This window comes from Monodelphis domestica, chromosome 6, assembly GCF_027887165.1.
Source record: "Monodelphis domestica isolate mMonDom1 chromosome 6, mMonDom1.pri, whole genome shotgun sequence".
NCBI classification, from domain to species: domain Eukaryota; kingdom Metazoa; phylum Chordata; class Mammalia; order Didelphimorphia; family Didelphidae; genus Monodelphis; species Monodelphis domestica.
Window position 1 is genome coordinate 299,713,159 of NC_077232.1, and position 26,240 is coordinate 299,739,398.

General features: G+C 44.9%; 1 protein-coding gene across 4 annotated transcripts; it reads right to left on the bottom strand.

Annotated features, from left to right (window-relative positions):
• Positions 1–285: 285 nt before the first annotated feature.
• FUT10 (fucosyltransferase 10) lies at positions 286–26,144 on the bottom strand. 4 transcript variants are annotated; one of them, XM_007495555.3, is made up of 5 exons: positions 25,670–26,144; positions 16,821–17,154; positions 9,870–10,161; positions 8,447–9,282; positions 286–3,697 (listed from the first exon to the last, which is right to left on the bottom strand). In XM_007495555.3, the coding sequence occupies exons 2-5, from the start codon at positions 16,899–16,901 to the stop codon at positions 3,473–3,475; spliced, it is 1,434 nt and encodes a 477-aa protein (XP_007495617.1). In that variant the 5' UTR covers positions 16,902–17,154; positions 25,670–26,144; the 3' UTR covers positions 286–3,472. The 4 variants fall into 4 exon arrangements, with proteins under 4 accessions (XP_007495617.1, XP_001363545.1, XP_056659469.1 ...); XM_001363508.4 differs by having other exon boundaries at positions 25,932–26,070; XM_056803490.1 differs by lacking the exon at positions 286–3,697 and adding an exon at positions 4,396–7,237 and having other exon boundaries at positions 25,670–26,122.
• Between the last annotated feature and the right edge of the window lie 96 nt (positions 26,145–26,240).

Below are 26,240 nucleotides of genomic sequence, written 5' to 3' on the forward strand. Positions count from 1 at the left end.
TACTACATTCCACCATTGATTCAAGTTAACCTCATTGCCAGAATTTTTAGCAAAGGAAGAGGCACTTTCTCAATGAAATACTACGGGGTCAGCAATCTCAGGACTGTTTGCCCTAATTTCTTATTATGAACTTATGGAAAAGAACCCTAAGATAGAGCAAAGCCGAGTGGGAAGGATTGGGTATTGTTAACTTCTTCAGCATGGGCAATATATTTATGAAACCTATTTCCAAAGGAATATGGACAAAGTTGGCATGCAAAGTTTTTAAATGATGGCTCAAGTCAGTTTAAAGATGAATGAATGAAAAAGCCTTTATTAAGCACTCAGGAAATATAAACTGTGCCAAGGGCTGAGGCTATAAACAGAAAAAAGACCACCCCTGTCCTCAAGGAGCTCACATTCTAAGTGCAGAAGACAACAGTGTAGCTACAATGCAGACGGCAAGGCCCAGGAATCCTTGAGGATACATCAGGAAGTCTCCCCATCCACACTGGTAAAGGAAGCCTCAGACTGAAAGCTGCAGTGGAGAGAGATTCTTGGGTTCCCTCCATCAGAAGAGGGGAAAGGAGGAAGGTTGGGGATAATAGGCTCTGAGATGGGGAAGCTTCTGCTTGGTACCAGCTGGAGCCCTCCAGGCACCCTAGTGGGTTGGGGGTGGCCAGATGAGCAACTTCCCTCCTTTCCCCTTAGTAATGTGAAATGAATGACAGGCACACAATAGAACAGCCTGGACTGGTCCTGCCCCCACCGTGTCACTGGGTACGCTCCCCAGTGTTGGGCATAAAGAGAACTTGGCACACGTTTGATCTTTATACCCTACTAACAACTTTTTACTGCCTCCAAGGAAAACTCTGCTTCCTGGGCTTTTCGAAAAAGGCCAGCACACTCTTTCCTTCCCTGAAGTTCAGCTATGAGATGAGTTTCTTGGGCCTCCAGGGCTTTGGGCTCTCTCTCTCCTAGTGCAGGCTGTTACTAAACACTAGTGGCCTCCTTTCCTACCCAGGCCACCATGGAGCCTGAGCCCATGGCCCGTGTTGCTTGTTGTCCCCTTTCTGTCTTGGGTTATGCTGAATAAATACTGAATGGGGGAATACTGAAGATAGAATGGGCTGGATGGAAGACTGGACTCTGACAGGTCGGGAGAGCCACCAGAAGCCTTAGCTATCTCCCAGCCCTGGCACGGACTCTAGTTCTATCTGAGACCAATCCACCAGCACAGCCTGGATAAGCCACCAGGTCCCCCATCAGCTGAGGCTTGACCCCAGAGTGAAAGTGTCAGGTCTGATAAGCAAGGGATCAACTCTGTCCTTAGGCCGTTCTGCATTCAGAAGTGAATATGGAGAAGGGAGAGTAGGGATACTTTGCTGCATTTGCTCTAAGTTTGATCCTCTTTTCCCAGGGAATGAAGTGCATAGAGGAGTGTGCCTCCAAATGTTGGGTGAGAAATGTTTTCACTTGTTCTTGACATATCTGTAAATGTTCAGTTGTTTTTCAGTCATGTCCTATTCTTCATGATCCCATTTGGGGTTTTCTTGGCACAGATACCAACGTGGTTTGCCATTTCTTTCTTTAGAATCACTTCAGAGATGAGGAAACTATGGTAAATAGGGTTAAGTGACTTGCTCAGGGTCACACAACCAATAAGTGTTAGAGGCTGGATTTGAACTCAAGTCTTCCTGACTCCAAGCCTGGTGCTCTATCCACCTGGCTGCCCCCCAATAGTAAATATATCCCTTTGCAAAAGCTTTAGAATGACATCCCTCTATTTGTTCCACTCTCCACAACTGTAGTATCTACAGCATTTTACAATATACAAAGGGCATTTCTTCACAAGCCTGGAAAGGAAACTACAAATATGCTAAACCCATCTTACAAATGAAAAAACTGAGGCTTAACAGTGGGCAGACCTAAAGGCAACAACTAAAGAAGAGCAAGATTCAGGTCTCCTGATGCCAGACCCAGCACTCTGCCCATCATCCCTGGATGCCCCCTTGAAGCTGCTCATCTTTGACTAAAACTCCAGGCATCCTACTTCTGAACCTCAGATTTCTAAAATTCACTCTGCAGAGGTGAGGAGTTTCCCAAACCTCCAAGTGCTGCGCAACCACTAGCTATTAATATTATAAAAGATTGTAGACCTGGAAACCACTTTGAAAATGACCTGATCCGATGGCTTTGTTAGAATTTAGGAAACTGGCTCAAGAAAAGGCAGGGCCTTGTTTGGCTGGGGAATGGCAGAGCGGGCACTACTACCATGTCCTTTTTCCCTCCTTATGAAATTAATCACTCGAGCTCCCTTCTCCTGCGCAAGGAGAGATTAACGGGGAGCCTTTTCTTGGGGTTTCAGCAGGGACAGTCAAAGTTGGATAGCCAGCTGCCAAGAGGGGAAAGCCACAGCCTTGATGGACCTCTTCCTTGAGAGTGCAATATTCTGTAAGCTGAGATCTTGATTATTTGACTCTCTCAACCACGGCCCAGAGTCTGCCCCCTGAGAGGAGGAAAGGATCAGGATCCGCACCAACTCCCAATCTCCGACCCTGTCCCCTGCCAGGCCACCTGCCTCTCCTTAGTTTCCTTCTTTACAAGATGATGGCCTCCATGCCTCTTTCAGCTCTAACTTTCGAGGATCCTCTGGAGCCAGGAAACCCAGAAGGCACAATCTTCAGCTTTACCCAGATGCTTTTGGGGGGGACAAGGAGGGGTTAATGCTAATTCTTGGAGCATCTTAAAGTTCATACACATAAGCTTATGTTCCTGCCCCTCACAAGAACCCTGTGAAATAGGTATTATTATCGCTCATTTCTAGGGGAGGGACCAGAGGCCCAGAAGGGTTACTGAGGGTTACAGAACTAAAAAGTTTCAGATTTCCTGATTCCAGATCCAACGTTCTCTCTGTCACACCAGTTGTGTGACACTCGGGTTCTCAACATGGCTAGAAATACAAATCACACACTTATGCAGAGCTTTGAATGGTTCTTAAAAACATGGTGAATAGACTTTGCAGGGCTCCCTGGATACCAGAGATAGGACTTCCCAAGAGCAGGCTCTTAGGTCTTTCTTATTCAAACATGGCTTCCGGAAAGGCAGCTGCCCAGTATCCTTGACCTGGTCTTTCTGAGGATAGAAACAACTGACACAGAGTGTGCCATCTGCCCCAGGCACAGAAAAGGGAACAGTCCACTGACAGAGATATCAACATAAAGGCAGCGGGAATCTTAATCTACCCATTTAAAGTGGACAAAACAAGAAATACATTTTTTAGTATAAAAATATAAGGGGTACTGCACCAATTAATTTCTATGCTAGAGTATAAGTTAACAAAACAACTTTCTTATTATTGACTTACAATGTTATTAAGGCAACCTAGAGAGCAGCACCCCACACCCACAAGGCAAAGACCGTCACCTCTAGGGCTCACGTCTGGGTAGGGCCTAAAGCTATGGTGTAGCTCCAAATTGACAACCCTAGGAAGTCAGTCTTTGAACACCAGGGCCCAAAACTCTTGTGCGGTGAAATTCTGATTCTTTTCCACCAGCTGCCGCAGGGCTCGGGCTTCCTTCTTGGACTGTTCAAAACTCGGAATCCACATCTCCCGAAGAGAAGTCCACTGCAGAGCTGGGACTGGGAAGGCAAAAGCCTGGGGCTTGGGGCAACTCAGGTGGGTCACCTCTGCGTTCCACCTCTTAGGGAGGAAGCCCTAAAAGCCAGGATGAGAAGGAAGAGAAAGGCACATGATGAACAAGTCCAACTCGAGTAAGGTGAGCTACTGACAGAAGGAGGCCCTCTTCCCCCAACCCGGTGCCATCCCGTCCTCTACAAAGGGCAGCCTGGGGCCATAGTGGATAGAGTGCTACCAGACCTAGTCAGAAAGACTCATCTTGGACAAGTCGCTTAACCCTACTTGCCTCAATTTTCTCTTGTTAAATGAGCTGGAGAAGAAAGTGGCAAACCACTCCAGTATCTTTGCCATGAAAACCCCAAAGTGGTCATGAATAGTCAGACGTGACTGAAATAACTAAATGACCACAATAAAGTTAAACATGAGGAAGGGAGAGGATGGGATCTGTCTTGAGGACAGGAAGGAAACTGACCTGGAACAAGGAGCATAGAGTTGGGCCTTAATGCAAATATCTTAATTTCTACCCCATAACCAGGTGGTACTAACTCTGAGCTACATCTGAAAAACTACCCAGACATTTGTAAAAAGTCAAAATTTTTTTAGATATCAGTAAGAAAAATATTAAAAGGGGCGGGGGGGGGGGACAGAAACAAACAGTGTTATTTTGTTATTTAAACACATACATATATACTTTTAAATAATAATATTTTATATATAATGTTATATACCTTCAATATTTTATATGTTTATATAGAAATATCTATATATTTTAATAAATTATGAATACATTTAGCATTTGGGAGTTTGTATATCTGTATTTTAATTCTTTTTCCCCTAAATATTTTTGGTTGTTGGAATAAATAAGCTCAGAAAAATTAAAATAAATCAAATTACAAAATAGGTCCACAGATCTCAAGCTGGAAGGATTTTCAGAAGCCAGAAAAGAAAGTTTGTCAGAAGGCCTAGTCCAGGAATGACCTCTAGGAACTGATGCAGAGTGAAAGGTGCAGAACCAGGAGAACATTGTACACAGGGACTGATACACTGTGGTACAATCAAATGTAATGGACTTCTCCATTAGTAGCAATGAAGTGATCCAGGAAAATTCTGAGGGGCTTATAAGAAAGAACTGTGGGAGCAGAAACACAGAAGAAAAACAACTGCTTGATCACATGGTTTGATGGGGATATGACTGGGGATGTAGACTCTAAGTGACCACTCTAGAGCAAATATTAATAATATGGAAATGGGTTTAACACATGTTAAACCCAGGGGAACTGAATGTTGGCTCCAGGAGGAGGGTGGGAAGAGGGGAGGGAAAGAACATGACTCCTGTAACCATGGAAAAATATTCAAAACTAATTAAATAAAAATTTTCAAATTAAAAAAAAAAGGCTAGTCCAGCCTCTTCATTTTACAGATAATAAATGGAGGCCCAAGGAGTTAAGAGACTTGATTATGGTCATCTAGGCCAGAGGTATCAGATCTGGGATTTGAATCCAGAAACAGTGTAACTGCCTTCTACCACTTTGCTTCTTAAAATCAAATCAGGGGACAACTGGGTAGCCACCATGGTTAGAGCACTGGGCTTGGAGTTGGGAACTGGGTTCAAATGTGACCTCAGACCTTTCCTAGCTATGTGACCCTGGGCAAGTCATTTAAACCCGAATGCCTAGACTTTATTGCTCTTTTGTCTTGGAAATGATACTAAGAAGGGGGAAGGTTTTAAAAAATCGAATCAGCACCAATATTTGATGTATGATATGCATGAATTCATTAGTGAAGGTCCAGCAACAAAAATAAGACCCAGCGAGCTGACTGTAGCCAAAAAGGGTGAAAGGACTTGCCCAGTGTCACACAGTAAATGTCAAAGGTGATAGTTTTGGGGGGAAAAAAAAGGCCAACTATCAATAAGAAAAAAGCTCCAAATTCCTACAGAACGATCCTAAAATCACATGTTACAAAAAGATTTGTGAAGATGACAAAACAGGGAAAATGCCCATTTTTAAACAAGATGTTGGAGGACAGGCATTTTGCACTTGGGTGGAAGCTGTGAAATGGTACAGCCATTCTGGAAAGCAATTTGGAACCACAGCTCAAAAGGCACTTCCCCGTGCACTGGCACCAAGGCTAGGTACATACCTTAAAGAGATAAAAAATGCATAAATGTATACACCGCAGCTCCTTTGTTTCTAGCAAAGTGCCCAATAATTGGGAGAAACCTGGTAAGATCTGTATGAACTGATGAAGAGGGAAATGAACAGAAATGGGAAAACTATGCCTAGTAACTAGAATGATTTTTAGGAAAACAAATCAGAAAGGCCAAAGGCAGAAGCAAGCCTCTGGCTAGGTCTGGGTGACTGGGACAAAGTCACGTTCCCTCTCTGGGACTCATCTTTCCTCTCTGCATAATGAAATGGTCACAATGAGTTATTTCTACAGTCTCTCATAGCTTTGAAGTCTTATAAGGCTTCTTCCAATTCTGATATTCTGGTCCTTTCCCGTTCTAAGCCCTACACTCCTATTGTTCCTTGTAAGAATGGGTAAGAGCATCAAAAAAATGCAGTGAAATTCTGAACACAGAAATGAATGATTGTGTAGAAATATGTATAGAAACATACATACACACATATATGTAATTCCTCTATAATGAGAAATCATGAAGACAAGGAAGCATGTCAAAGAACTAGCAATGACCTAGGAGTCAGAAGACCTGGGTTTTAGTTTCAGTAGTTCTTAATGGTAAGATTGTAGGCAAATCATTTACCTGAAATTCAGTTTTCCCATCTGTAAAATGGAGCTAAAAACAGGTCCTACCGCACAGAATCCTTATGCATTTCAAATGAAATAACCCTAGAAAAGGCTTTTGTAGACAAAAGCCCTATACAAATGTGTCTTGCAAAAATGGCATCATTTATAGGATTTAGAGTGGGAAGACATGATTCTTGTTTCATTTTTCTTTTCTTTGGAATCCCTGATAGATTTTGGATGAGTGCAGGGTCTTAGCAATCAATCAATCATTGTTTATTAAAAGCCTACTAGCTGTTGAGGATACAAGCACCAACCACAAAGAATGAAACAAACCTGCTCGCTGGGAGCTTGCCCTCTGCCAATCTTAAAGGGCTGCTGACATACTAGTGATTACTGGCCTCCTCTCCCCCCTCGAAGTGCTTGAAAAAGAACATCTTGTTATAGGTGCTATTGTGATGCCCATTGTACAGATAAAGAAACTGAGGCAGGTAGTGGTCAAATGACTTGTCCAGGGTCCCAGCTAGTAAGTATCTAAGGCTGCATTTGAACTTGGACCTTCCTGACTCCAAGTCCAGCACCCTCTCTTTATATACCACCTAGAGCCTATAAATACATACGACATAAATATAAAGTGAATAAAAACATAGATTCTACATGCATAGCATTGCTCATATGTACAAGGACACATGTGCTTACCTGCATACACATACCAAGGGGTCTACCTCAGAGCCAACAGGGGCACCGGGAGACAAGGGAGGGCAGGGTTCTCCCAGCTCTCTGCCCTCCAAACAGGGGAAGGAGATAGTCTTCTCTTTGTGTGCCCCTTCAAGGCTTCTTTGGGGTTGTCCCTAATGAATGTTGAGGAGGCTGTGAACGGTGTAAAGATGGCATATCACCTATGGGAGGCCCATGCTGTACAGGAGAGACCCAGGGCTACTGAGTGTCAGAACTGGAAAGGACCTCAGAGGGAACATCTGATCCAACCTATTCCTACACAAAGCATCCTGGATGACACGGCCCGTAGCCTTACAGGACAGCTCTCCTTCTTAGGAATGCTTTCTTTGCTTGTCCTATCAAGGTGATGGCTTCTAGGGGGCCACTAGGTGACTCAGCAGATAGAGCACAAGGCCTGGAGTAGGAAGGACCTGGGTTCAAATCTGGCATCACACACTTCCTACTTGTGTGACCCTGGACAAGTCACTTCATCCCAAGTTAACTGCTTTAGAACTGATACTATTAATTCCAAGTCTACAGAGAAGCAATCTTTAAAAAAAAATTCTTTTTTAACTCTTACCTTCCATGTCCACTCCTTGCTTCTACTTCTTCCCTCTGAGGCTCAAACAGAATATTCTACTTCTGTTGTTCCCCACAAATCTTCCCTTTTCCCCCACTAAACATGCCTCCTCCTTTGAGTGATTCTCCAAAACCCCTCCCCACCCCACCCCCCATCCTGGCTTCCTTCTCTCTGCTGGAACTCTAGTGCATGTCTATCTAAGGAGCATTCAGGCCTCAACAACATACTCCTCATGTTCAGGGATCGCAGCTAGATTATCCTATCTAAGTACCCATTTGATAGATGAGAAAAACCACGATGGTCCAGGGAAGACAAGGGGCTTGTCCCGAGGCCCAAAAGGCAGGAAGCGCCAACGCCAGCATCCCAACCATTCTCTGCCTCTAAGTCCTTCTCACTATATCCTACTGCTTCTCCCGGCATCTGATGGAGAGAAGCTCCTCCAGGCCTAGGCCCTAGGCCATTCGAGGAGAAGTTAGACCCTCTTAGATTCAAATGTTAGCAAGCAGGATGGCCATGCTTGCTAGGCCTACCCCACAGGATCTACTTTAAAGCACTCCAAAAATGTGAACTGTTGATGCGCTGAGCTTAGGGGCGGGGAGAAGGGTCATTAAGGCTGGGAACTCCCTTAACCTACACTGGCACCCTCTATTCTTAGAGTCGAGGCCACCTGCCGGAGTGCTATTGCCAAGACCTGTTCTTAGGGAGCTGGGAGTCCCCTGCCCGCTCCGGTCTTTTGTCCAGGCCCAGAGGCCCATCTCGCCACCGCTCCTCCCTGAGCTTACCTTCTCCCGCAGCCGGATGTTCTCCCACACCTTGTTGCACACCATGCACTCGAAGGCATCGATGTAGTTGTCCTGGGTGATGTCCTGCACCCCCCACTTACGCTCCTTCAGGGCTGTGAGAAGCCGGTGGTTGGAGACCTCGCCCTTTAGCTTCCATTCTAGGTAGGCCTCGTACTCTCTGTCATCATTGTCCAGCTGCTTGATGAAGCTGGCCAGCTCTCTGGGGTGGGAAAAGCCAGTGACCAGCACGGCGCTCTTGTTGCTGGGGAGCCAGTCGGTGATGCTGGGCGAGCCAAAGTACACAGGGACCACACCGAGTTTCAGAGGCCTCCAGAACTTCTCGGTAATGTAATCGTCACAGACGGCGTTCTCAAACGCCAGGATGAACTTGTACTGGGCGAGGATGCGGTAGAAGCCATCATCGTCCATGGAGGCTGGGTTTTTCAGCTGCGGAGGGAGGTCTCGGTTTCGAAGACACTCGCCGTAAGAGTCCACTTGGATGTGGGTCATGAGCTCCCGCACGTAGCTGTCCCGGTCTGAGGGCGGGTCACAGTCGGACTGCACATAGACCAGTGGGGCCAGGCGCTGCCGCAGGCTGTTTTTGGTATGCAAGGGAACCATGTATCTGAGGGACTTCAGGGCATCGACGCCCTCCAGGTACTGAGTGGTTAAGGGCAGGTGAGAGTGGCGGCTGAACGTCGCTGTGTGGTTGAACAATGTGATGACTGGCTCGTGGAAGAGCTTGTAGTTGTTTTTAGGAGACTCTTCATGGAAGAGGGCCCAGTCGTGATGGACTTTCCGAGGCAGAGGCAAACTGTCTATGCTGAAGTCAGTTCCTAAAAAGACAAGCAAATATTGGAATCCTAGCCCTGGAGAGGATCGTGGAGAGCTCCTGAGCAGCCTCCCTCCCAAACTAACATGCCCAGACAAAACATCAGTGATTTGGGATACCTGGAGCCCCAAAGCCCCTTTGCTATAGTTCTTTTTCTGACCATCAGAATAAGTTAAATGGGCAAAATTATCATCCATCTTTAAAATGTTTCAACTTTTCCATTTTTTTCTATTTTAAAGATTTATATGGCAACTAAAAATTAACAACCTTTCAATTTTTTTTCTATTTAATTACCATATAAATCTTCAGTTTCCCAGTGTGAGGAGGAAAGGATAACAGAAGATAAACAATGAGTGCTCAGGTAAAATAAGGAACTGAAGCTGAAGGAGCTCAAGGATCTGCCCAGAGGGCAGTGACCAGTGGAGCAAGAAACATCTAGCTGTTGTTTCCTAAGCCAGGGACTTGCTCTAGAAGCACCTTGGCCTGCCCCACTAGGTTCTGACTGAGCGTCTCTGACTTTGGAGCTGGTCACTGAAAAGGAGAGTGACTTTGGAAAAGTAAGCAAAGAAGGTAAGCCCAACCAACACTTACCATAGAATAGGAATGCTTTGGTCAGATGGTGATGCTGGTAGCTCCGATTGATGGTAAAAAAACAGGTGTCTGCTCCGCAGTGACCCAACCTCCCAGTTTCCCCAGTCAGTGGGGACCACCAGAGCATGATGGGATAGCTATCTGCTTTGGATCCCCTCCTCTTACTCTGGTACAGTCCCTTCTTAAGGAATGGATGGAGATGTTTGGTGGCCTCTTCAGGCTTCTGTTTCCCATCTTTCAGATTGGAGTTTTCTATCTTCAGCCTTTCAAATTTGCCAAGCTCACTGACCACCTGGGGAAGAATAATGGCAGCTGAAATCTGCATGGCAGTTTAAGGTTTGCCATGTACTCTGAATGCACTGACGTCTTTGACTTTGAAAAGTCCTGTGTGGCAGATGCTACAAAAAGCATTATCCCCATCAAAGCAAGGAAACTGAGTGAATAAGCACAGTATAGAGTTGCTGGTCCTAGAGTAAAGAAGAGTTCAAATCCGGCCTCAGATCTTTACTAGCTCTATGACCCAGAGCAAGTCACTTCACCTGTCTGCTAGTTTCTTCATGTATAAAGTAGGAATAATAGCACCCACCTTGTTGTAAGGATAAAATTAGTATTTGAAAAGCATACATAGTAGGCACTTAATAAATCTACTCTTCCTTCCTTTTTTCCCCACTGTATGCAAATTTTCCAAACTATGTTCATCACAAGCCAGGTCCTGAGGTGCTACGAAAAATGGCTTTAGGAGAAAATAATGAAGTTAGCAATTTTTCCCTTTATAATAACTATGAAATGATGTGCCTAAAATACAGCAATATGGAGGAATGAAAACTCTTGCACTGCTTCTCATCCTACCCTGTATAGGTCTACTTACTGTTCTCCTGCCCCTTGGTCCTTGCATTGGCTGAACCTCATGCCGGGAATGCATCCCCTCTTCATCTAGGTCTCCTGGAGTCCCTGGTTCCCTCCCTCTATCCCACCCCACCCAGGACTGAACAGGAGCACCACCTTCTAGCAACCAGATTCCTTCCCAGAGGTCCCAGATACCAGTGTTCCTTCCCAAACTACACTGTATTCAGGTTGTATCCACCTGTGTAAATGTTAGCTATATTCCTGATTATCATTCTGTAAGCACTGGTTTGGGGTTATGGGTCAGGGAAGTGTAAGCCCTGGCCATGATTCCAAGTCAACAAGCATGTGTCAGGCACAGTGATAAGCCCTGAGGATACAAGAAAAAGTTTAAAAAAGGTGGGGGATAACTGTTGGGTTTGTACCCCAAAGAGATAATAGGGGAAAAGACTTGTACAAGAATATTCATAGCTGCGCTCTTTGTGGTGGCCAAAAGTGGAAAACGTGGGAGTGTCCACCAAATGGGGAATGGTTGAATAAATTGTGATATCTGTTGATGTGATGGAATTCTATTGTGCTGAAAGGAATGATGAACTGGAGCAATTCCATATGAACTAGAACGACCTCCAGGAAGTGATGCAAAGTGAAAGGAGCAGAACCAGGAGAACATTGTACACAGAGACTGGTATACACTGTGGTACAACTGAATGTAATGGACTTCTCTACTAGCAGCAATGCAACGATCCAGGACAATTCTGAGGGACTTATGAGAAATAACACTATCCACATCCAGAGAAAGAACTGTGGGAGCGGAAACTCAGAAGAAAAACATATGATCTCGTAGTGTGATGGGGATATAATTAAGGTTTTGATGTTAAAAGATCACTCTACTGCAGATATGAATAACATGGAAATAGGTTTTGAACAATGATACATGTATAACCCAGTGGAATTGCTTGTCGGGCTTCAGGAGAGGGGAGGAAAGATCATGAATCATGTAACCGTGGAAAAATATTCTAAATGAAAGGGAAAAAAAGTGGGGGATATGGTAGCTTCAAGTAGCTCCATTAGAATATAATCTCCTTAAGGGCAGGAGCAGCACTTTTTTTTTTTTTGGTCTGTTCAGTGCCAGCAGTCAACTAGCATTATTTTGTTCTTACTATGGATCAAGTATTATGTATGTATATTATGGATGTATAATCAATGCTGGAGCAATTTTTAAAAGTGTGGTCCCAATTTTTATAATTATCCCTTTATTGCTGAGCCAATTCACATCTGAGGATGCCTCACACTAGCATTTCAAAGTATTTCAAGTCCAAGAGAATTACTGAGCCCGAGGAGTTGAGGAAATGCTGAGCTACACTATTTTGCCTCACTGAATCCAGCCAGATCTAGCATTTTATTGGGTTGTTTCTTCTAGCTGATGAAGCTGCCTAGACTTGAGGCCCAATGCCTCTCAAGAACAGAGAATTGGAGAGCATTCTGCTGAATTCACTTCCTTCCCTTCTCTTGGAATCTTAAGATATTCTCTGGAGACATTTTACAGTTATGTCCAGCAAGTTCATGGTTATTTCCTTAAAAGTAATAATAATAATAATAATAATGCAATAGGCATTTGTGAACCATAAAAATCAGACTTCAATTATTGAAGTAGTTTTGGTTAGATGTGAAGTGGAAATGCACAACCCAGGAATGAAAACTCTTTGTGGTGGCAAAAAATTGAAAAATGAGGGGATGCCCTTCAATTGGGGAATGGCTGGACCAATTGTGGTATATGTTGGTGATGGAATATTATTGTGCTCAAAGGAATAATAAAGTGGAGGAATTCCATGGAAACTGGAACAACCTCCAGGAAGTGATGCAGAGTGAAAGGAGCAGAACAAGACTAGGAGAACAATGTACACAGAGACTGATACACTGTGGTACAATCCAATATAATGGACTTCTCCATTAGTGGCAATGCAGTGATCCTGCACAACCTGAAGGGATCTATGAGAAAGAACACTATCCACATTCAGAGGAAGAACTGTGGGAGTGGAAACACCGAAGAAAAACAACTGCTTGATTACATGGGTTGAGGGTGTATGATTGGGGATGTAGACTCTGGGTGAAAATCCTAGTGCAAACACCAACCACATGGAAATAGGTTCTGATCAAGGTCACAGGTAATACCCAGTGGAATTGAGTGTCGGCTGCAGGAAGGATGGGGGGAGGGGAGGGAGGGAAATAATGTGATTACTGTAACCAAGGAATAATGTTTGAAATTGACGAAATTTAAAAAAAGTCTCTGTTCCTCACACACAAGCCATTTTCCATCTCCAGGCGTTTGCCCTGGCTAGTCTTCCTGTCTAGAATGCACTCCCATCTTCACTTTGTGATGTTTAAGTCTTAAAGCAAGAGAGCAGCTCTGTGAGACAAAGTGAAGTGAGCAGAACCAGGAGCACATTCTATACAGTAACAGCAATAGTGTGAGAAAATTAAAGGAATACTGACGATAACGATTAGTTGGATTTGCTCAAGACTCCATTTTTTTCCAGGGTTTTCTGACACATAACAGTTCTTTGCAACTATAAGCTAGGTATAAGAAACAGATACCATCAACTAAATCCTGACCAGACTATTTCAACTGAACCTGGACTAGGAACAATCTTTAGAACTTTTCCTGATGAAATAATCATTCTCAACCAGGCCATGCTCCAGAGATTTCCAGATAAAGTAACTTATCAGCCTATTATCCCTTGAACCCCAAAATCACTCCAAGGTTTTACTGACAAAACTACTTCAAGAATTTGGTGGTTTTTCTTTTTTTATCCTCATTTTGACATAACAAAAAGATATCTAATTCCTATATCTGAGGAGCTTTTTTCCTTAGAGTAGTTCCCTCGTGTACGATGTTCTGCCGAGAAGAATAAAGTACACAGTCCTTCTGCCTCTCACTCTGTCTGACTCAGGTCCCATGGGGTCAGCCACCCAGCAAGGTAGTGGGCTGACAGCTGTAAGGATAATCACCTGTGAAAGACTTAGCCACTGTGATCAGTATGAGCCACCACAGCTCCAAAGGACTCAGGCTGCAAAATGTAACCCTGTTTTACATGACTTCATACTTCTAACAGAAGTCATATTTTTTATATCCTCCATGAAAAGGGGTGGGGTGGAAGGAGAATTTGGAACTGAAAATAAAAATTAAAATGTATAATGCAGAAAAAAGGGCTACCTGGTTCTTTTCCTGATTCCCCACCCCAGTCCCAACTGCTAGAGTTCTGCTTCCCAAATGCTTTCCTCCTGTGGTGCGTGTTCCCCCCAACCCCTTGAAGATCCCAACATCCTTCCTGTTAGGTCTTCAAGACTACTGCGCCTGAAATATCCAGCACCCAGGGATGAGGCAGTGAGGAGCCTCTGGAATTTGTCAGGCTAGTTCTCAGGCCACAGACAAGAGATCCCAGATGACCAGAGCTCAGGGTTGCCTCCACACCATTCTGAGGCACTGGTGGATGACTTTGGTGCGGAATGGTAACTCCAAAGACTGCTAACCTCTAGCCAGAGGCCCACACACTTCAGGCACATCAGTGTAAGAGACGAGCAGGGCTGGAGTCCTGGGGTTGAATGTAGTGGGGTTTCATATCCAAAGTCAGTTTCCTTCTGGTCTATCAGGAGTTCCATGTTCTGGGTTAAATGGGGCCCTCCCAGGCCATTCTACCATCACCAAGAGGAGGTTTATTACTTAGCCATTAGAAAAGGCTATTCAATAACTGTGGGCAGTGAAGATACCCTGACCTGATGCAGCTAAGCAAAGCTCCCCTTCTGTGGGAGTTTCCCTTCATGGACCTCTTGCTGATCAAGGATGTGCTGGAGCTTCAGGCAACTGCTGTCTACTTTCTCTTCTGTAAATCAGCAAGTGGCTTCAGCAGCCCTGGCCTTGACCTAGGATGGTGTCAATGTACCTTTTAAGACCTAGCCAAACTTGGGTGGGGACAAGGGATACTACTCCCACCTCATCTGTTCAGAATGGAGTTAGTAACAATCTGATGGCACCAGTGAACCTTTTTATATGCATTTTACCTGCAGTATAGTGGAGGCCAGAGAAGGAACATCCCTAAATCACACAATGACTTCTCCCATATATGTGCACTGTATTACAGTTATTGCAGATACATTATCTCTACTATGTGATTACAAACTACTTGAGGGCTGAAGCAGGTGCCTTACTTATTTTTCTTTCTCTCAGTCTGACAGAAGGGCCTACACATATTAAGGTGTGAGGAGGGGAAGAGTATGAAATGGGGGTGGGATGTTGCCAGATCATGGGGGGTCTTCTAGGTTAAGGAGTTTGAAGCTAACTCAGAAGGTAATAAGGGACTTCTGAGCCTAAGAGTGAGAGCAGGTGAGAATTCTGAATGTAGGATGAAGGCCTGCTTAGCAGAGCAAGAGAACATAGGTGGGACTATTTAGTTTTTTAATCTCAAATCACCAAGGGAAGCTTAGAGTATTTAGTTGGGGATAAGAAACAGGGGTGGACCCAAAGAGATAATGGACACAAAGACTTGTACAAGAATATTCATCGCTGCGCTCTTTGTGGTGGCCCAAAACTGGAAAACGAGGGGATGCCCATCAATTGGGGAATGGCTGAACAAACTGTGGTATATGTTGGTGATGGAGTACTATTGTGCAAAAAGGAATAATAAAGTGGAGAAGTTCCATGGAGACTGGAACAACCTCCAGGAAGTGATGCAGAGCGAGAGGGGCAGAACCAGGAGAACATTGTACACAGAGACGGATACACTGTGGTATAATCGAACGTAATGGACTTCTCCATTAGTGGTGGTGTAATGTCCCTGAACAACTTGCAGGGATCCAGGAGAAAAAAACACTATTCATAAGCAAAGGATAAACTATGGGAGTGGAAACACCGAGAAAAAGCAACTGCCTGAATACAGCGGTTGAGGGGACATGACAGAGGAGAGACTCTAAATGAACACTCTAATGCAAATATTATCAACAAAGCAATGGGTTCAAATCAAGAAAACATGTAATGCCCAGTGGATTTACGTGTCGGCTATGGGGGGGTGGGGGGGAGGAAAAGAAAATGATCTATGTCTTTAACGAATAATGCTTGGAAATGATCAAATAAAATATATTAAAAAAAAAAAACAGGGGTGGAAGGGATCACTACCAGATTATAAAATCATAGATTTAGAGCTGAAAAGTGATATTAGGTCTATTACCCTCATTTTGGAGATCAGGAAACTTAGACCTAGCCTTGCCTAGAGTCTCACCAATAGCAAATGAGCCCCGAAATGAAATTTTATGCCTCCAAATCCAGTATTTTTTTCCAATGGGATATAGCTTTCATCCAGTCTGATAACTAACAGCTTTCATTGCATGCTTAAGTTCTAGCAATTTATGTTAAGTAATTCTAAAGAGAGTTCATGTGGTTGTATTGGTTCTGCACTTAAGGAACTCAAGTTCTAAGTTATTCGCTACTCCCAGAGGATCAACTGTGCCAGAGAATACAATTCGTTCATCTGCTCTTTGACTGCTTCTCCAAATACTACACTGGCCCCTCCCAAGCACATTCCTGACATCTTCCAAAGTGGAAGCTAGTACTGCAGGAAGGCATCTTGACTGGGAAGAGCTCCAGCAGAAAGGGGAATGAGCTTTTTGTGTTGTGAGCCTTTCAGCATAGTCCTGAATTCACGCCATTAGTCTGACCAGCTTTATTTTCTAGCAGATGTGCCCAAAGAGCCTTCTTTTCCTCACCATAAAATGAAGATAACAAGATTCATTCTCTGCCCTTTGCCTGTGTCAGGAGGACACCACACACATCATCACAAACACTGCTGTGATAACACTAGATAAATCACTTAACCCCATGGTGCCCCAGGCAACTTTCTAAGTTTAAAGTTACAGAGAAGATGCCAATCTGCATGGGGAGAGGAGGTCCCTATACTGACAAAATCACGTCTCCGGAGGGATTTCCCTCCAACCCAACGACATAAATAATTGGACATTGCAATGAATGTGAACAAGGAAGTACCAGGTGGCTAATTCTAAGACTCAAGTAAAGCATTAAGAAATCCAAGCCATAAAAATCCATCTCATTTACAGTACCTGGAAGGAAACAAGGAGAAAGGAGGCTACTGTGATACACAGGCAGGATGCCCAGAGCTTCTTCCTCCGGACTCTCACCATACTGCACTGCCTGGGAGGGAAGATGGAGGTTGAGACTTCCTACCAGGTGGGCTCTCTGCAATCCACGTCCTGACCCAGGCTGCTGGGAGGGGACCATCTGGAAGCTGATCTCCTCCACTGCCATTCTGGCAGGGAGCTGGTCTCCATGAAGGATGAAGCTTTGGTGCACTGAGTGGGGCTGGCTGCACATCTAGGGGCCCTGGGTGGTTGTTTCTCCAGCTGTTTCCACAGCAGCAACTTGCACCAGGTGATCCTGGAAAGGAAAGGGGCCAGGAGCAGAAAGTTAAGGGAGTAGAGGGTGCTTAGCAAGAGCAGTTTAATGGGGTTTGTGGTTCTTTCCCCCTTCCCCTCCAAGAAAATGAGTCTAGGAGAAAGAGTTGTCCAAAGCTTGGGAAGATTAAATGACTGCCCACATACTTGGTCACGGATCCAGGTTGAATTGAAGACAAATATGCCTTTGTGTGAGAATTGCTCAACATTGCACTAGTTTGTAGACTCACTCCTAGGAGCTCTCCAGAAACAGAAGAGTCTCATCTGTCCAGGGCTGTGCTGACAGGCCTAAAGGAGCCAGGAAGAACTGTGCTCTCTGGGGAGCCCAGCATTGTTCCAGGTGAATGTCTGGTCCCACCACATCACACAGTCCACAAGGGCTGAACATGCTTTCATGGTATTAAAGTATTTCAGTGAGACAGAAGGAAAATAAGAAAAACAAGAACCAAACCGAAACAAAAAAGTGATTGTATAAATGTTATTGCAAATGTATTATTTATAGACTATTAAAAGCAAAAAATAGGAAAGGGGGCAAATGTTTCCCCTACAGGGAAGGCTGGCTTAAAGGACAAGCACTAAGGCCCCTTGCCCACTCTTGCAGACATTGCGCTCAGTGCTGAAGGACTTGGCATATATTCTGGGGCATCACAAACAAGAGGACACATCAAGGCAGGGATGAACAATGAGCTCAGAAAAGTCACCCACTCAGCAGACTTCAGAAACTCCCACTTGGGGAATTTTCCTAACTCCTAAAAGCCCTAGATAGGCAACTCTCTCTGGGACACCCCCCTCTCCACCCTGCACAAAATCACTTGTTTAGAAGACAATTGCCCTTAAAACACAGGGCATAATTTGGAGAGGAGAAACTGATACATTCCCCTTTCCATTATTTTCTGTAAGCACAGAATAATTTCCATTTATTGCAAAGGAAAGGGGGGGGGGTAGTGGACAGCCTTTTATCTAGGAAGTGTCCTTGGGCTATTTTCTATACAATGTATAATGGTTCTGGGATCAGGAGAGCTTGGTTCAAATTTGCTTTTTTAGTTCCCCGTGCCATTTCCCCCTCAAATGTGTGTGTGAGTGGTATTCAGGGCATAGAGAAAATAAGCGGGGCCAAGGAGAGCAAACGAGAGTTCTGGGTCTCAGAACAGAAATACTGCTAACTTTCCCATTTTCCCTAAGGCTAGCCTTTAAAACTTGTTCCAAGACTATGGATAATGGGACTAACAAATGATCACCGTGAGTAGCCTCAACTTCTCACACTAAATCCAACTCCAGAGGCAGGCACTGCCCAACAAGCACTATTATTCTATGGCCACTACCCAAGATGACAAGTAACCTCCACAAATACCAGCTGAGGACTTAATACACTGTGATTAAATTAACTTTGGCTCAATTGTTGCAATTTCTTATACACAAACAAGGAGTGCTGGTTAGAAGCAGCTCATCGGACACTGACACAGCTTCATGAACAGCTCACCCAGTGATTCTGGAGCATGAGGAACTCGAGCCTTCCCCTCTTACACAAGAGGACTTTATGGGATCAAAGGGTTTAGAGCTGAGAGGAACCTTTAGAGTTGTTTATAAAAGGGATAGGAGGGGACAATTTTTCTTCACAGCTTAAAAGTTCTATCATTTCTAACAGAATGTTTAGCTGACCTCAGTTTGCATGCAAAAAGAGTGGGAATGCTGTCTCAGAGACAAATATATTCTGGAGACAAATCAATAACTGAGTCACAACACTCAGGAGTAGATAGTGGCTTTTAGGTGGCCAGATGCCCTCCACTATGCCAGCCCAATCCCCTATGCAAGGCTTCTCTCTCCCCCATTCCTTTCAGGAAATTAAACCATACCCCTCTCCTTTCCTTTCATTCCCATCGCAGCACGGAGCCCGGCTGCCAAGGCAGCTTCTAGGCCATTCAAATTCCCCCAACCAAAATCACTCACATTCTACCTTCTCAAATCCCCTTCACTAGTTTGGAAAAACTGCTTAATAAAGATCTCTACAGAGCTTTAGAAGCCATCTAGTACCAACAGCCTTAACAAAGGAGGAAACCAAAGACTGGCTGGGAAAAAGAACTAGTTTCTGTAGCCCTCAAAGGGAGAAACTCCTTTTCTCAGCCCATAATCATCTACTTCTATTTCAAGGTAACTTAGGCAAGTACGGTTCTAGTTTCCAAGGGCAAGCAAGAAGGTGCTAGATTTTGCTGAGCTCTCTGCATCTCCTCTCCTCTCCGTGCTAGTGAGGTTTTCCTGGAAAAAGCCTGGGTCAGGACTCCCATCTTGCCTTCTGACTCAATGCAAAGGATGCTCTCATGCCTTCTCTGCTGATGCTCATCCTGTCCTGAGCTTCATTCCAGCTTTACTTTCAGTTCATGTTTCCATTTCAAAAGCCCAGCAATAGAACTGGAAATGCCAACAAGGCTTCCCAAGCCAGCAATCCTGCTTTGGAGCTTTCTTTAGTGGCCAGGTTTCTCCCATGCATTCTGGGGGTGCTGCCAGGCAGAGAACATGATGCTTAAACATAGGCTCCAAGAAAGAGAGCAGCCCTTCCCCAAAAAAGGTCTGCTCTCAGTACTCTTAAGGTTTTAACTTAAAATGCAGTAGCTAAGGAGTAAATCGACTCCACTTTCCCATAGCTCTGTCCAAGTTAAGAGGGCTCTGGGAGCTCAGTCAAATGAGGCCAAGAAGCAACTTTCATCAAGTTAGGTCAAAGTGCCAGGTCTGCTATCTGCATGAATTTCCCAAGATTTGCAGAATTAACCTCATGAAGAGATGACCTACAATAGTAACATTGTTAACGTCAGATGAAGACACTCCCTTTATCAAGGAAGGTCAGCAAATTCTTGCAACTTAATTGACAGCAAGTATGTTTCAGGAGCAGGACATGAATTCAGGTCTTCCTCATTTCAAGGAAAGGAATGCTTGGCAACCACTCACATGAAGCACTTAATTTTGACTTCAGTCAAAAGACCTGCTCTCTTTATACTGATATGAGCCCCAAAGACCTTCTAGCTCCAAATCACAAACTCCATTCAAAAGCTGGGGGGGGGGGGGGGGGACGACTTCAAAGAGGCCATCTAGCCTAATGTGCTATTTTTATATTAAGGAATTATGATCAGTGTCACACTGGTTAGTTAGTTCAGGTCCTCAGACTCAGATGTTATCTGCTTCTATTAATTGTAAGGGCTTACTATGGGGGGAGGGAGGAATACAAAAATGAAAAGCCTCCTTGTTCTTCAGGGATCTTATATACTGATAGGAGGTAGGGTTGGGTAAGGATAGAAGCTACACACAAAAATGCGGCTGGACCCCTCAACAAGTGGTCCTTTCTACTCTTGGACAGAGTATTTCCCACCTTCAGAAGCTATCATTTTAGAGTTTTCATATTTCCTTAAACAGAGCCAGAAAGTGGTTCAAACCTCATCCCTCTTTGCTGGAACATCTCTTTAAAAATCCCTGGGTATCTCCTCTTTTCAAGGTTAAATTCCCAGAGTTTCTCGAATCAATTGAATGATATGCAGTACTGCCTATCAGGATAAGAACCATGCCAAAGTCCCCTCTAAAATGCAGGAGCCAGAACTGGAAGTCAAATTAGTCTAATTCAACAAGGGGTTAATTGTTAGGGACTATCGTACTGGGCACTAGATACAATCTTGAACAAAACAGCAAATAGTCCCTGCTCTCAAGGAAACTGTGTTTTGCAGAAGTATAAAACAAGTTCACAGATAAGTGAAGGGAACAGAATTTGAGGAGGAGAGCATGAACAGTTAGGGGAGCTATGCTCATCAGCCCCATAGACAGTAAGTATACCTAGAGCTGGGTTCTGAAGGAAGCTAGGGATTGATTCTTAAGTGGATGAGGTGAAGGAGGGCATTCCAGGCATGGAAGTGGAAGATGCAATGATGTTTTGTTCTTTTTAAAAAATGTCCTATTGGTACTCTAGTGAAGAAGAATAAAAAACTTATTTGGAAGTTCTGAAAACATGCTTTATTCAGCAGCTCCTGAGCATCTGTCTTCTGAAATCATGACCCCACGCCCTGTGGAATGGCAAGATCAGGGACCAGGTCAATGAGGTTGGAGTACAAAGTCCATTAAGGGAAAGAATATGAAATTAACCTGAGGAGACACTTTAAACAGGAGAAGACTTTAAAAACAAGTGAGAAGTTAGTAGCTGATCCTAGAGAAAATACTGGTAGCCAGTGGAGAATCTTGGGTAGGAACATGACCAGGTCAGACTGAACTTTTGAAGAATATCTTGGCACCTATCGCCATGGATTGGAGACTGGAAGATGTGAAATCGAACTGGACATTACTGCCAGTCCACGTAAAAGATGAATTCTGAAGCCCAGATTAATTTGGCAGTTGTAAAAGAAGGGGATGTATAAAACAGTGTAAGAATAAAAATTTAGGTTTTTATGCTAGTATGAAAGTTCTAAAGTAATATTATGGTCTCCGATTTAAAAAAATATTATAGCTTAAGTCAAGATGACTTTTTTAGTAGCTTTATTTACAAAGAGGTGGAAAGAGTGAAAGTGGAGAAATGTAAGAAGGTAGAGAATTGTATATCCTATCACCCTAAGTATTGCTCTGGTGTCCAGCTCAGCCCCAGCAGGGCTTGATCATCTTCAGTCAGAGGACTCGGTGATGTCTTCAACATGTTGATGTCCATCAACACAGCCTCCTCCAGGAAAGGAAGGCCTCTCTGGAACCAATCTCTCCAGAAGCCAGGAAAGGAAGGCCAGCTACTCACCCAACAAGCCAATGCAGGATTCAGGGAAAGTCTCCTCCTTCAGTCCAGCTCACCGACAGCCTCCCAAGGTGAAGTCCTCCAAAGAACAAGTCCAAAGGAGAAGCTGTGCCCCCACTCCCACCCCCTGGAAAGTTCAGGACTTTTTATAGTCATTTTCCCACATCCCTTCCTGTCCCTTCCTCCACTTTATGGGAACCAATTGCAATCTTTCAATTTGCCTAGCACTGCCCAAGGGAAAGGGCAGTGGCCTCTGAAGTGACTTGCAAATTCTCTTACTTAGTGCCAAGTAGAAGTGCTTAAGTTTTTGATTAATTTAAAAGTTGTTAATTGATAGACAAAGTTTGATTCACTCTTCACAAGAGATAATGCAGATAGAATCAACAAGATGCGGTCACTGCTTGGATATGGGGAAAGGGAAGGAAAGGAAGAGCCAATGGCAACTCCAATGTTAAAAGCTGGTGTGATAAGAAGAATGGTTGTACCCTCCCAAGAAAGAGAAGTTTGGAAAAAGCAGGTTAGGGAAGATAGCCAGGAATGGACATTGAGGCAGCATTGGCTCATGTGGGACAACCATCTCCCTTGATTGGGATTCAGTATTTCTAATCACATTATCGTTTTTTGGCAGTTGAATCATACTGAGTTTGCAATCCTTTCTAATAACATGCTCCCTCACCTTGGCCTTGTGCCATTAATTTGTAAAAACCCAACTGCAGATCTTTACATTTATCCCTATTAAATTCGGGGAAGGGGAAATGATACTTTTTAATGTGTACTGAGTTGGGCTCAGAATTGAACAAAAGAAAGAGATTGGGTTAGGTCACATGGGGGAAATTGGCCAGTGCTTTTGGCAATCTAAAACTTCTCTCTAATGGCTCAGCCCTTTTTTGACTTTAATATTCTCCCAATGATTCGAGAGCTATGAATCACAAACAAATATTCTCTCAGAAGAATCCAAACTGCAAATAACCCAAAAGGCAGTGCAAAGTCATGTGGACAGTGTAGGCAGTTTACATACAAGAAATAAGACAGTGAAGAACACATAAAAGAGTAAGCATGAATCAGTTAACTAGGAGTCGATCATGAAGGAAAATTCATGGATAAGAGATAGCAGCCGGAAAACTGCATTCCTACCTATATGATAGTAAAAGGTACAGAAGGTCTAAGGTGTGCTGAAGATACTTGTGGAGAAGTCACAGAACAGAATCACCCAAAATGAGACTATTTAGATCTGCCCTATTCAAAGGAATATACTGATAGGCCTAAAAGGTCTACAAGGATGCCCCCCACAGGTTAGGATAGTTTTCCCCCTAAAGGTGACAAACATTGATCTAGAGAATGAAGGCTAAAGCTGAGCCTAGAGTCCTCTGACCACACTAATGTGGCTTCCTGAGGGCATAAAAAGGGTCACCCAAAAGCCAGAGTTCCTCACCCTGAGCAATCTGGCAGATGTGGATGTTTCAAGGCTGGGTGAGTAATCACTCTGTCTGCCCTGCTAACTAGACAGGATTGTGTATGGAGGAAGGGGCTGGGTCTGCTCAAGTTAAGTGCAGCAGTATTCTACTTAAATATCTTGTCAATGCCATGACAAAATAAACTTCCTTTTGTTAAATGTTGAACACTGACTTACCAGTGTCTCATTTTGTTTCAATGACAAATCTAAACAGAATACTGGTCAGTAAGGCACACTCAGTATAAAAGCCACCCTGCTGAACCAACTGCTCATTCTCAAGCAGAGACCAAGCACCCTCAAGCCCACAAAGTAAGATGATGGTCAGCCAATGAATAAGCATTTATTGACTATATGAAAATGTTCTGGGAAACTAGAGAATGGAGGAAGGAAAGAGGATTTAGGTCCAAAGCTTCTGAATCTAAATTGGGGTGGCAGTGCTCCCTCCTCTCCCTTTTGTGCTTGACAGGTACAAATGAAATAACATCAGTCAAGTATTTTGCAGACTTTCATGAGTTATGTAAACATCAATTACTACCTCCAATGCAACAAGTCCCAAGGGGAAATTATCAGCTCTTCTAAAACACCTTCCTTTTTGTTTTCCTGGTCTCTCAATCTCCTAGGTTGTGTATTCTCTAGCCAGGTGCCACTCTCCTGCTTGGAACCTACTTATTCCTACCCTACTTACCTTTGGACCCTTCCCAAGTCTATACCTCCCAAATGTCTGTCTGTAAGCTTCCAGGCTTGGCACTTCTACACAGAAGGCCCTGAATGATTGAGACACCCTTACCTGTGTGACCTCTTCAGTAGGAAATTAATCAACCCACTCTTCTCTATAAAGCCAACCAACCTGAGCTGGCCTCATTCTGTAATAGTTATGATCCACAAACCCTTTTTAAGCATGGACTTGGAGCCAGCAGTGAAAAAGGATCCTAACCATGCACCAGTTCTTTTGCTAGGTCATTCTAGACTCCATCTTGCTGACAAAGCCTGAAGTCCACTGTGCCCAAGATTATCCCTGACAATTTGACATCAACATTTCCTTGTCCCTTCCCTATCTCACACTGGGAGGTGTCAGTCTCAGGTGTGCCAGCCTAATGTGGAGGTGCCAGATCTAGTCCCAACATTAGGGGCCTGCTAGGCTACCCTATTTTGGTGATATCAGTCTTGCCCTCAGTGTAAGAGGGAGGTCATTTGGCTACCCTGATGCACTTCCTTTGCACATCCTGCCTAATGTGTCCTTGGATGATTCCAACTAAATCAGATGGCTTTTGCTTTGGGGGTTTCCTTTAATCATGCCATAAAAAGGCCATTACCAAGTTCTCTTAGTTTCAGACTCTGATATACCTTCAATTTCTTATTTCTATTCAGTGTGTACCATTCTCTTCCCAGTCATCAATTCTATAACCTTGAGTTTAGCAAATGAAATATAAACTCACAGCTATATGGAAACATCCTAGAAAGCTTTGATACTTTGTTCCAGCTGATCAGTCAGGGCTAGCTATGTGTCCTTGCACAGATTGTGGCTGGCTCATCCCTCTCCTTCCAAAGGCCCTTTCTTATCTCCTTTACCTCCAGTGATCAGTGTGCCCCCTGAAACCCCTCTCTATTTCTCACTTAATTATTGGGGTGCAGTGCAAATTGTTTCTCCCTGGCAGAGGCAGCAAGATCCTGGGGGGTGAAGGGGGGAGTGGACGCTTCACTTTTATCTTTGCATTGATTCCTGCAGTCTAGTTCTGTTGAGTCAGCACTCCCCATATCCACACTTTGGGACCAAGCACCCTAGCCTACGAATTAGGTTTTGCAGCCTTGCCTCTGACATTGAGAGCGGACGTGACTCCTGGAAACGCTCTTGGTCCTCCTTGAGCCCGGGGACTTCCACCTCACCGGGTAGTTAAGCCCTCCCTTACCTGATGGTGATCACATACACCCGACACTATTTACCCTGGGCCCCGGTGGGTGGGTATGCGGGCTTTGGTCGGCTCCCCGCCACTGGCTGGCCATTTCCCTGCCCCGACCCCGCTTTCCAAACCTGATTGCCCTACAAGGGTTGCCAAGAGAAAGCAAAGACAGAAACGCTGCTCCAGCACAAGAGGCACAGAGGCTGCGCCTAACAAGTGCACGTTCATTCATTCCGCCAGCGAGTGCTCCCCGGCTCGAGGAAGGGGCTAGGTCAGCCCCCCCACCTCTCCCCAGGCCCGGGAGGACAGCCTCCCAGCCCTCGGGGGTTCTCAAGGTCCCAGTGTAGCGCCCTGCCCCCAGAAAGAGAGTGTAATTAACTATGTCCGTGCTACCCACCTCGGGTTTAAGCAGACATCAGCCGGGATCCCCAAGCCCGGCCCCGACTCTCACTCGAGGGAGTCCCCTAAGAGCTCTCCCAACCCGGAGCACGTCGCAAGCCGGAGTCCGCGGAACGAGGAGTCAACAACCGACGTCTCCCGCGTAGCGGCGGGGGAGCTCCGCAGCCCACACTGCGCAGCCGCAGAGCCACCGCTCCCCAAGCCCCGCCCCCCGCGGCCCTAGCCCCGCCCGCCCTGCTTCTACGCAACCGCAGAGACACCAAATCGTGCAGTCTCCGTGCTGCTCCCTGCTTTCTTTCTTCTCCCCGTGGAGCCACAGAGACGCCGCAGCAGAGAAGGGATTCCCTCAAGCCACGCCCCTTCCCGACTCCACGCAGCCAGAACCTCATCTCGGGCTCCGCCAGCCCCCGCACACGCAGAGGAAGCTCCTCCAGCCGCGCCCCGCCCCTCCTACTCAAGACACGCCCTCCTAAGACTCTGCTTTTTACCCAACCACGCCTCCTCGTTCCCCACGTAACGTAACTTTCCAAACCACGCGATCGTCCTGTTCCTACGCAGCCGCAGAAGGG